The sequence below is a fragment of the Lissotriton helveticus genome, chromosome 7 (assembly GCF_964261635.1).
Source record: "Lissotriton helveticus chromosome 7, aLisHel1.1, whole genome shotgun sequence".
NCBI lineage: Eukaryota > Metazoa > Chordata > Amphibia > Caudata > Salamandridae > Lissotriton > Lissotriton helveticus.
In genome coordinates this window covers 66,954,025-66,966,348 of record NC_136068.1, presented here as the reverse complement: position 1 = coordinate 66,966,348, position 12,324 = coordinate 66,954,025, and the positions used below count along the sequence as shown (strand labels likewise).

The window sequence follows — 12,324 nt, the reverse complement described above, 5'->3', positions numbered from 1 at the left end:
TTTTTTTAAAATCTGTTAATAATAATGTAAAAATAATTTAAAAAATACATATAATTAAAAACATTATAGATATAAACATTAAAACATATATAAAAACATAATAACTAATACATATACATTTAAAATGAATTAAAAACTCTACATAATAATTAATATATATACTTACTACACATATTTCAACAGTAGGGAAAGCGTTGGATAGCTTAGGGGTAAAAATGACTATTCCGTCTCCAGAGAGTGCAACAGTAGGGAAAGCGTTTGATAGCGTAGGGGTAAAACTTACTATTCCGACTCCAGTGGGTGCAACAGTAGGGAAAGCGCTGGATAGCGTAGGGGTAAAAATTACTATTCCCACTCCAGAGGGTGCAACAGTAGGGAAAGCGTTGGATAGCGTAGGGGTACAAATTACTATTCCCACTCCAGAGGGTGCAACAGTAGGGAAAGCGTTGGATAGCGTAGGGGTAAAAATTACTATTCCCACTCCAGAGAGTGCAACAGTAGGGAAAGCGTTTGATAGCGTAGGGGTAAAACTTACTATTCCCACTCCAGTGGGTGCAACAGTAGGGAAAGCGCTGGATAGCGTAGGGGTAAAAATTACTATTCCCACTCCAGAGGGTGCAACAGTAGGGAAAGCGTTGGATAGCGTAGGGGTACAAATTACTATTCCCACTCCAGAGGGTGCAACAGTAGGGAAAGCGTTGGATAGCGTAGGGGTAAAAATTACTATTCCCACTCCAGAGGGTGCAACAGTAGGGAAAGCGTTGGATAGCGTAGGGGTAAAAATTACTATTCCAACTCCAGAGGGTGCAACAGTAGTGAAAGCGTTGGATAGCATAGGGGTAAAAATTACTATTCCCACTCCAGAGGGTGCAATAGTAGGGAAAGCGCAGGATAGCGTAGGGGTTCCATTAATATACTTATCAATTACATATTTTTTTTTACAAAAAAAAATAATATTTTATTTACAAAAATATATTACTAAATACCAGTTATTTATAATTAATATTGACTTAAATAACAAAAAATTACTTCCCACACTACTCCCCTACACATACAAAAAAACACAATGAATCTAAATATCAATTAATTAATATTAATAAAATGATGTAATTATAAATTAACTAATTGACAAATATTAATTACCAATTAATAATTAAAGACCAATTAATAATTAATTAACAAGAAATAATTTATAATAATAATAAACCATATGTATTAATAAATTATTTATAATTAATATTATGAAATAATAAAAAAATACCAATTAATTAATTAACAATTAAATAATAGTAAATACCAATAAAGACAATCTCTTTAATTAATTTAATTTCATTGTTCGACACCCTAGTCCCCTATAAACACACAACCCACTACACATAAATAAATTACGTAAATAATTTAATTATCAATTAATCACTTAATAAAAATTAATCACCAATGATTAATTAACAATAACAAAAAATAAAAAATATTAACACTTTATTTCTAATTAATTTAATTAACGAATTAATAAAAATTAATCACCAATTAATTATGAATTAACAATAACAAAATATAAAAATATTAATACAATAATTCTAATTGAATTAACTAACTAATAAAAAATTATTAACAATTAATTATTAATTAACAATAACAAAAAATAAAAAATATCAATACATTAATTCTATTTAATGTAATTAACTAATTAAATAAAAATTAATTACCAATTCATAATTAATTAACAAGTAATTAATAATCAATCATAATAAAATAAACATTATAATTATTAATTATAATTAAATTAGTTCCCACCCTATTCCCCTATAAACCCACAACCCGCTCTGATACTAATGCGCAAAATGTAAACAAAATTACTCATTTCTAAACATTTATTTTAAAATGTATAAAATACATTAAAAACATGTTTAACAAACATATAAAATACATATTAAAATGCATAACGAAACAAAATTTCGATATTAGTAACATCGATATATTTGATATCAATATTACTTACTTCGATATTAAAAACATCGATATTACTTACCTTAAAGTCGATATTCTGTCCATCGATATTATTGCACATCGATATTCTGTAACATCGATATTATTGTATGTCGATATTTTAATTTCAATATTTTGGCTACTCACCGTATTCCTCATGAGGACAAGAAGCAAATGGAGCAAACATTCTCCACATGGAGAACAGAGGAGATCGCATCGTCAATCATGATCGCGAGCCAGCAGTTTGCAGCTCGGGTTATAACACTCTCAAAATCCCCAAGGAGACATTGCCCTCTACCTTTGCTAATGCCGCTCAGGAGGCTCAGCTGTGGTTCCAGAATTAACCCTGAGTGGAGTCAGACCACATAGCATGGCTATTTGTAAAATACCCATTCCAATAGGTCGCTCAAGTGCCAGTCCTCGGTATACATCTTTGACAACATACTATGTCTGATCCCATGTTGGGGAAGGTCTTTAGGGACTAGTACTCACAGGTATTAGCATGCTACCAGTCTCTCCTGCACCTAATCAGAGGCTTGCAGCATTATGTAAATGAGGCTACAATGTAATACAATACATGGCCCAGGGGAAGGTGTTTAGGGACTAGTACTCACAGGTAGACGCATGCTACCAGCCTCTTCTGCATCGTTTCAGGGGCTTGGAGCATTATGTCAATGAGGCTACAACGTAATACAATACATGGCCCTGCCCAGAAGATGAAATTGGAAAGTACCAAGATGTAAGAGTGAAACATAGTTACCTTCACTGTAATGCTTGTCTCAGTCCACAGGTACTTTCCACTATCAGAAACCTCCCAGCAATAGGTAAAAAAACACAGTGTTTTTTCTGTTTACGTCTTGCTTGACAAAGCAACACTCTGCTACCTAATATTACCAATTATATAAAATCTACATATATAGTGCTTTAGCTCCGCCCAGAAGAGTCATAGCCCCCCATCTCATGCTTTTTGCTAGTTGCTGTATCATTCTGAATTCCAGAAACTGCTCCTCTTGGAAGGCATACGCGGCTGTTTTATATCTGAAAAGTGCACTCCGAATAGGGGCGGCTCCTCCATCAGGGCGGAGGAGCGCCGCCCCACTGCTTTCTCGCAGTGCGAGAAGCAGAAAATAAAATGGTATTTTAAATACCATTTTATTTTCGGCTTCTCGTGCTGCGACAAAGCAGAAGGCAGAGGTATGCCTGGTTGGGGGTGGGCGGTAGGATATGCCTGGTTGGACGCGGGCGGGATGGCGTGTCAGGTAGGAGTGGCTTGCACCACTCTGAGTGCCCTGACTGCTTGGTCGGCCCAGGGGCCGACCAAAGTAGTCATTCGCACTCTACATTTTCTCTATGAGGGCTGCCTACATAAAGAAAATGGCCTCCCAACAGGTGCCCGGCTGGGCGCTATCTGGGAGTCCGCACCAATCACAACTCTTCCATTGCAGCTTTGTGATTGGCTACAGGAGGGGAGGGAGCATGCCTGTTTCTGTTCAGGACCGGCCCAGGAGCAGAGGTGGTGAAAAACCGGGATCAGGTAAGTTCTATTTATATTTTACCTCCCCCCCCCCGGTAACACCCACGCACCTCCTCACCCCCGGCAAGAATTGTGTGCTGCAACTGGCGCGAGGCAAGGTCAAACATCTCTCAAAAATGTTTGACAACCAGCGGTGCATGTCAGATGAGAAGTTTGCCTTTGCCCCCAAAAATGGTTTTATGCGGCACTGCTGTGGTGCGTGACATTATCCCGCACCTCCGTGTGGGCCTATTGAAGCAAAAAGGTGAAAATATTTATATCTGCATAATCTGAATGTGCTTTAATTGTGGGGCGAGCGCCTTCGTTAGAGGACCGCAGAGGTGTGTGTGGGGGGTAAATGTTAATGCTAATCGACCCCCGCTGTGCCTAGCCTTGATAGATAAACTGTTTTAAAAGAAGCACAATCACTCTTGCTTCCACAATGGGAGGTAATTTACATCCTGTTTTGGAAGCAAGAGTGATTGTGCTTCTTTTAAAACAGTTTATTATGTTCACCAAATTTGCTTTTCTAGTAATATGATGCGCAGTGGCAGTGCCTCCCTGCCTTGGGAATTAAAGTTGGCTTCTGCCTCAGTTGGGTTATTGCATCCAGTCTGTACCTATCTAGTTGGACAGTATACATTTGGGGGTCGATTCCGATTCGGGAAAAAACGCTCCGATTAGCCGTTCAGAGCATTTTTCCCGTACGAATCGTACCCTGCAATGTCCCCCGTACGTACGACGAAGTACGATTCGTACCAGGAGCTGGACTCTGTCCGAATCGTACAGAGACCATACGAATCAAACCCTCATACGAATCTCCCTCGGAACCCGCTGTAGGCGGCATGTGTACGGTTCGCGGCTGCTTTTTCCGACCCGGCAAGTACGATTCATGTAGGGTACGCACCGTACGACCCTTTTTCTACAGGAGCTGAAAACCGCCGTAAGAGCAGAGTTCGCTGCGAAACAGGTACAGAAGGGCCTCCTGGGTACGGTGCGTACACCCCATGATAGCAGGGGTACGGTGCATACCCCTGCGATCACGGGGTGTATGCAACGTACCCCCGCGATCTTGGGGTGTATGCACTGTACCCCATGTTCGCTGGGTGTACGGTGCGTACACCCTGCGATCGCGGGGTACGGTGCGTACACCCCATGATCGCAGGGGTACGCACCGTACCCCTGCTATCATGGGGTATACGCACCGTACGGTGTGTAAGTGATTGTGTGCTTTTCCGTACGAATCGCCCTACCTGACGTGGACCGTACAAATCGCGTCCTCATACCCCGGTACGGATCGTACTCGTCGGGTCGTACGGCATGTGTACGAGTTGTACGGTTCACTGTTTCAGCCTTGTATACGGATCGCGACGATTCGGACGGATTGACAGAATACGGATCGTACTACGCGACTCGGACGGACGGGTACGAATAGTACGGCGATGGCTCCGGATGAAAATCGTTTTTTTTCCAGGATCGGAATCGGCCCCTTGGTATCATTGTCAGCCTTCACCACAAATACATAATACCATAGCGTTGAAGGCTGACAATGATACCAAATGTATACTGTCTAACTAGATACTTATGGACTGGATGTAATAGTAACCCGACTGAGGCATTAGAAGCCAACTTTCAGGCGTGAGGCAGGCAGGCACTGCCACTGCGCATCATATTACTAGATCACTCTTGCTTCCAAAATGCAATGTAATTAATTTACATTACGTTTTGGAAGTAAGAGTGGCGTGCTTCTTTTAAAACTATTTATTATATTCAACAAAATTGTTTTTCTAGTAATATGATGGGCAGTGCCTGCCCGTACCTATCTAGTTGGACAGTTTACATTTCTCCCCAGCAGTTCCGCGACAAGCTCTCTGCCGTCGAAGCCTCGTATCCTCCTCCTGGGAGGGGGTTGAGTCCCCAGCATGCCAGTCACCTCTGCCGACTGTAATAATGTTATTTTCACTCTGGGCTAGTTCCAAATTGTTGTGCCGTTTCTACTGTTGTGCCAAATTTATTGTGTGTTGTATCTTGCTCCCTAATTAAGCTCTGTCCCCGCTTCATTTTTCCCGCCACTACAGCACCTGCGGCCTGCCTCCCTCCACTGCACATCCCGCCTCCCAGCTGATCGTCCCTCCCCTTCTTGATGGCAGCCGATGCACGCGCAGCGGGTGCGCCGGTGGTGCCAAAGGCGCGCCTAAGGCAAGCCCGTCCGCGCCGTACGTATCCCTATCGCGGCCAATGCCAGGAACCCTGGTTCTCCAAGGCCTCACTGTTACGATTCCACCGCCCTCCACGCACTCAATCCCGGTAGACACACTGACTGCAAAAGATCCTCGCCGAACACCACCTAGGGACAGTTCTCGTGCAGATCTTTCACCTTTGACAAAGCCCCCACTACCGCTGAAGGCCTGCCGGATGCAAGCACCAACGAAACCCTGACATTCATCCTCCTCAACATGCGCTCCCTACACCGACACGCCATAGAGATCTGGGACCTGATCATCACCCTCTCGACCGACGTCGTCTTTTTCACGGAAACCTGGACCAACACCACCTCCGGCCCCGACATCGCCACTGCCATCCCTGACAGCTACAAGATCCAGAGAAAGGACCGCCCCCACCGCCCAGGAGAAGGAATCTCCATCGCACACAAGACCCTCCTCCGACTCTCTACCTCCAGCACGAGTGACCCCCACTCCAACACAGAACACCCCCACTTCCAGATCCAGACCAGCCCCAGGACCAGGCTATGCGGCACCCTCATCTACAGACCACCGGGACCTTGCACCCAGTCCGCAACTACCATCGCCGAGCTCGTCGCACCCCAAGCCATCACCTCCACAGACTCCATTCTACTCGGGGACCTGAACTTCCATCTCAACAACTGCAACGACCCCGACTCCACCACTCTCCTTGACAACCTCACCAACCTCGGACTAAAGCAGCTCGTCAACATGCCCACACACAGAGCTGGTCACACCCTCTACCCCATCTTCGCAGGAGGGACAAACATCCGCTTCAGTCACACCACCCAGCCACTCTGGACAGACTACCATTGTGGAAACTTCACCTTCAACACCACCACCACACCCAAGCCCGCCCAGTGCCCCCCACGAAGTAACTGGAGCAAAGTCACAGAGGAACACCTCAACACCACCCTCCTCCAAGAACCCCGCAGCGCCACGACCAACACCAATGCCGCAGGCATGGGATTTCACCTGGATCTCCTGCTGCGCCGACAAGCTCGCACCCCTCTGCCACCCCGCCAAACAACGTCCTCTGAAGGCCGCCTGGTTCACCCCAGAACAAAAAGATGCCAGGTGCTCCTGCAGATGCTAAGAGAAAACCTGGCGAAACCAGAAAACCACAGAAGCACAGAACATTCTCAGGAGCGCCCTGAAAGAATACCACCAGTGCATAAGAGACACAAACCGGACCTTCATCAGAGACAAAGTCCACACCAACGCGACCAAAGCCAAAGAACTGTTCAACGACATACAACATTTCACCAAACCCCCCAGCGAAGCCACGGAGGACGTCACACCTTCCCAGGAACTCTGCAACAAGCTTAGCTCCTACTTCCATCTGAAGCTCAAGGCTCTCTACGACAACTACAGCGAACAGACGCTGGACATCCCCCCCCTCCCCACTGCCGCCAACAAGCCAACCGTTACGACCTGGAATCCCACCACCGATGAACACATCACTGCGACAATGAAGAAAACCCACTCAGGAGCCCCGAGGGACCCCTGCTCACCACACATATTCCACAGGGCCGCCGCCATCGCACCTGAACTAGGATGGACCATCAACGCCTCCTTCAGATTTGGCATCTTCCCGGATGACTGGAAACGGGCGGAGAATAAACCCCTCCTCAAAAAACTAACGCCGACCCGACGGACCTGAAATACTACCAGACAATCTCTCTCCTCCCCTTTGCGGCCAAAGTCACTGAGAGGCTCGTAAACGCTCAGCTGACCGCCTTCATCCAAGAGAACTCCATCCTAGACGCCTCCCAGTCAGGATTTTGCAGCAACCACAGCACCGCCCTCCTCACCGCCACTGACAACATCTGCATGCTACTAGACCAGGGACACACCGCGGCCCTCATCCTTCTAGACCTCTATGCAGCCTTCAACACCATTTCACATCGCACGCTAGCAGCCAGACTTCACAACGCGGGGATACAAGGAGCCGCCCTCGACTGGATCCAATCCTTTCTCTCCGGCAGAACACAGAGGAACAGACTCCCTTCCTTCCTCTCCAAACCCACTGATTTCAACTGCAGAGTACCTCAAGGATCCTCGCTCAGCCCTACGCTCTTCAGCATCTACATGGCCCCCTTCACCGCCATCGTCAGACAGCATGGGCTCAGCGTAGTATCCTACGCCGAAGACACCCAGCTCATCCTCTCACTCACAAAGAATCCCGAAGACACCAGACTCCGCTTCCAGGACGGAATGAAGTATGTCACAGCCTGGATGAAAGACAGCTACCTGAAGCTCAACTCAGAGAAAATGGAGGTCCTTATCCTCGGACCCTACACCTCTGCCTGGGACAAAACCTTGTAGCCTCCTGCCCTTCGGAATCCACCCACCCCTACAGACCACGCACGAAACCTCGGCATTATCCTCGACTCCTTCCTACAGTCCAGTCCGAACTGCCAAGCCAGGTCCTCCCTGGACCGGAAACAAGCATCCTAGGACCGGTTTTGGGGTTTCACCCCTCCTCAGCCAAGATAGTTGATTCCCGTGGCACAGTGAGCCCAGGACCCACGTCTGAAGAAGGGTGACATACCTTGAAACCGGTCCCAGGATGCTTGTTTCCGGTCCAGAGAGGGCCTGGCCTGGTAGTTCGGTCTGGACTGTTCCCATGGGGCACAGGGTCAAGACTGATTTGCATATGGCTGGGCACAAACTGGGGGGGTGTAGTGGGCGAAAGAACGATGGATTTAACCCAGATCATTTGACTGGGGGAGAATGTTTGCATTGTCAGCATTCCATCCATCGTTTGTTTGCTGTAACACTGGAAATCAGTATGGCAGACTTTATCTCAATAAAGTGCATTTGTGCATGTCGCACATGTAGACAGCAATCGTGAATGTGGTTACATTTGGCACATTAAATTCACACCTATTGCCTTTGCCAATGGTTGTTTGATGAAAGGAACTGGCAAGGGTGCTCGTATTCGCAGTGATGGTGCGTTCCACCTATGAGGCACGTAGATGTGTGTACTATCTGCAAGCAGAGCCGGACGTTTCCGTTTTTTGGGGGCACTTTTTAGTTGCGCCACTAGGTGGCAGGAAAACCCATAAGTTAATTAAAGTTGCCATAGAGGTGGCTTTAACCTATTCAGAGTGCTGCACCCCTTCACTATGCAGATGAGAATACAATAACAACAGGGCTTTAAGTGGGCCGGGTCTCACCGGTGCTGAGCACCGGCAGTTTTTTTAAGGAGGCCTTGGAACGGGTCTCTATCGGGCTCTGTTTTGTGCCCTGGCACAGGCGGTCCATTTTTTTCTGGACTGTGGTTGAAGGGAAATCCTTTAAAGAGAGTCATTTTCTCTTTGGGTTTTCCTTCTCTTTTTAACCCCTTGCATGAGGGGGTGATTCTCACGCTGTGCTGGGGGAAGGGGGAGGGGGCGCGCACAGTGCCCCCGTGCTCATGACGAGCTCAGCTCGTCATGAGGCACAGTGCTCGTGTGCTCATGACGAGCTCAGCTCGTCACGGCCACACCCGTTTTCTTGGAACGTTCAGCACCGCAGGGGAATTATCCCCGCGTGTGAGCATTCCACGTCTCTTGACAAGCTGAGCTCATCATGAGCACACAAGCACTGTGCCTCATGACGAGCTGAGCTCGTCATGAGCGTTCAAGGGGTTAAAACTTGGGAGCAGTAACATTGTCGTGGTGTCACCAGGGCTTTAAGTGGAAGCTTTTTCAATATTACATGCAAGCCATTGTTGCTACCTATTTATCTTATGCAAGCAACAACCATTGACAAAGCTAATAGTCCTGACTTGTTGTAGGTATGGCGTTACTTGTTGTATCATATATCTGGATGCAATGACAGACACAGCAAAATACAAGGGCGGCACACTATGCTAAGCACAGATTTTTAGCTTACGTGTTTTTAAACCATGCCCTTAATTGCATTGGCCACGCCCCTTTGAGAGACCCCCCCCCCCAGTTTTTCCATCCCCCTTAAAGCACTGAATAACAACACAGAGAAACATGGCATTGCCACGTGCAGAGGGACTACATAGAATGTAGCATGGGGCAGCTTTTCTTAACATACATGCATAACAGCTCCGCGAAGTGGAACATACTCTAATTCTGGATTGCATAACATTTCAAATGCAGCATAAAATAGCGCAGCATCACATGGCATACGTAGCAGCATAACACAGCATGGCTAATGAGTGAACAACAACTAATAACCCTAAACAGCAATACTTTCAGCCGTGGGATGTAATGAGGGGCTAGAGCAAAGAGTCAGGTAACACAATAGCAGACCGTGAAATAACGCGCAAAGTGAACGTTAAGGACCTTGACACAGTGCACTGTATTATTTTATAGCAAGCCATTCAGACTGTATCACACCAATGTGACGTCGGTTTCCAAGCCAGTGCTCAAAACAGCATAGTATTGTTGTTAGGAAAGGAGGGACAGGGAAGTCCTTCATTTCAAAATGAGGGCCCTCACACACCCAGCCCGCTGGGTGTCATGCTTCATCATCGGGCATGCTCCTCAACGGGTCGGCGCTGCAATACCCGGCGGGCACCCAATGAGGGGCTCTTTGGCGGAGATCTTTTATTCCTTGCCATATGGTGCAGTGGGTGTAAGGGGCCTTAGAAGTGTAGGAGGGCAAAAGTGTGGGTCAATTATACCATGCGAATTAAAACAGGGAAGTGGAAGAGTCAGGTAAATTAAACTTTAATGATCCTGCCTTCCACCCTGATTAAAAAGGTGGAGTGGCGACTCTTACACTCCTACACTTCTAAGGCCGACCCGACGAGGAGCATGCCCGATGATAAGCATGACACCCAAGGGGCTGGGTGTGTGAGGGCCCTCATTCCGAAAGGAAGGACTTCCCTGTCCCTCCTTTCCTAACAACGCTACTATCTTCTAGTCTGCGACCTTGCCAGTCCTTTGCCCTACCTTCTTATCCCGACCTTCTATCGGAACTGCATACTCATTTCTTTGAAAGTTTAACAAGGGCATGTATGCTGGACCTCTTTAAAATGCCCTTAGTCCCCTCATTCTTGTCAAACATAGTAGCTGTGTCACACAGACACATCTTAACCCATTGGCTGCTTCGAACGTTCTGCGCCAGTGCTGAACGTTCGAAGAAACGGGTGGGGCCGCGTCGGCCAACGGACGTACGCAGCACTACCGAGGTAGTGCTCGCGATGACCGTTGGCCGACGGCAGTTGCAGCCAACGGGTTAATGCATGGGCATGGTGGGCAATTGCCCACAGCTCCAGCCTTCCGAGAGACCTCCTGGGCAAAGGGAGCTGGCGCTCTCTCTTTCTATCGTTTCTCTCTCTCTCTTTCTGACTCTTCTCTCTCTTTCTCTCTCTCTCTCTCTCTCTCTCTCTTTCTGTCTCGCTCTCTGGCATACACACACACACACCTGTCGACTTCTTTATCTCAGCCTCACTCCCTGTCTCTGTCTGCTGCCACCTGACTTGGGACCCCAAAAGACGTTTCAACTTTTTTTGTGTGGCCTATTTCTGACAGTTTGTCATTACGTGAGCTTGAAATGGCAAAAACAATGGGTAATACAACTCAAAATATGTATCTCTAAGGGTCCCCAGACCCTTATATTGACTGCTTTGCAGCACTTAGCTTGTGCTTCCGGTGACGTCACCACAGCGCGCGGCCCTTCTGTGGCCACGCGGCACAGGCGCATGACACGCAGCTCGGCCCAGCCCCACAGATAGGATGGACCGTCTGCCCCAATGTGGGGGTGCTCGGGAGGCGGCACGAGAAAGCGGGGTGCAATAACATCGTGGGTCACTTACGGGATGTCTGGTAGCGGATCCGCCAGGACCAACGTCAAGCAGAGGAGGAGGAGGAGGCCTCTCAGGTGCACCTGCCCCCACATGTCGGCAAATTTGCCAGAGGGCCCCCTCTTCAGCGCGCTGAAAGGCAGGTGTGCAGCAGGCTCGGACTCCAGAGCAGGCTTCTGTCTTTCCTTTTTTTAGGTTTTATTTCTCTATTTCCTCTGCCTCTTTCACAGCCCTCCCTGTTGCACAACAGCAGTCTATTTGAGTGACTGTCCCAAACCACCCTTATATATCACCTCGATCAGCATTCCTCCATCCACCCCTGACGCCTCACCCCAGTCCCTGCATCGGCATCCTTTACAAAGTTTACTGTGATTGACAACCCCCGGCCTTAACTTCTATAAATAGAGCACACACCTTTTCTGTAGAGCCTTGAGCACCATTCCTGGCCTGAGGGGCTCTTATGAAATCTTAGCGTACTTTTTGAAGTGCTGGGTGGGACCAAGAGGATGGGGTTTTCCACTTTTCCCATCCCTGCTCTATTACTCAGTGCTACTAAAGCAATGTCCTCCAAGGCACCACAAATGCCCCACAGGCAGTCTGCATTTTATTTTTTGCAGAGTTTTATATAGCGCGAACTAGAACCGAACCGAATCAGTTATCAGAGCGCTTTACATAGCACCAGTTACGTTACATGAGGACACACTTTCCCTTTTAGGCACGGGGAGATTAAGTGATTTGCCTAGAATCACAGGGGGGTTTTGGCGTCGTTACCGAGGCTCCAACCCAAATCCCCAGGTCCGAGGTCGAGCGCC

At 47.4% G+C, this 12,324-nt stretch overlaps 1 protein-coding gene across 1 annotated transcript in view; it reads right to left on the bottom strand.

Annotated features, from left to right (window-relative positions):
- LOC144768928 (alpha-2-macroglobulin-like protein 1) overlaps positions 1-11,748 on the bottom strand; it is a 451,046-nt gene extending 439,298 nt beyond the window's left edge. Inside the window, exon 1 of the mRNA XM_078652935.1 lies at positions 11,525-11,748. Coding sequence (XP_078509061.1) covers positions 11,525-11,607 — 83 coding nt within the window. The 5' untranslated portion in view covers positions 11,608-11,748. The remainder of the gene's footprint in view (positions 1-11,524) is intronic.
- Positions 11,749-12,324: the final 576 nt, after the last annotated feature.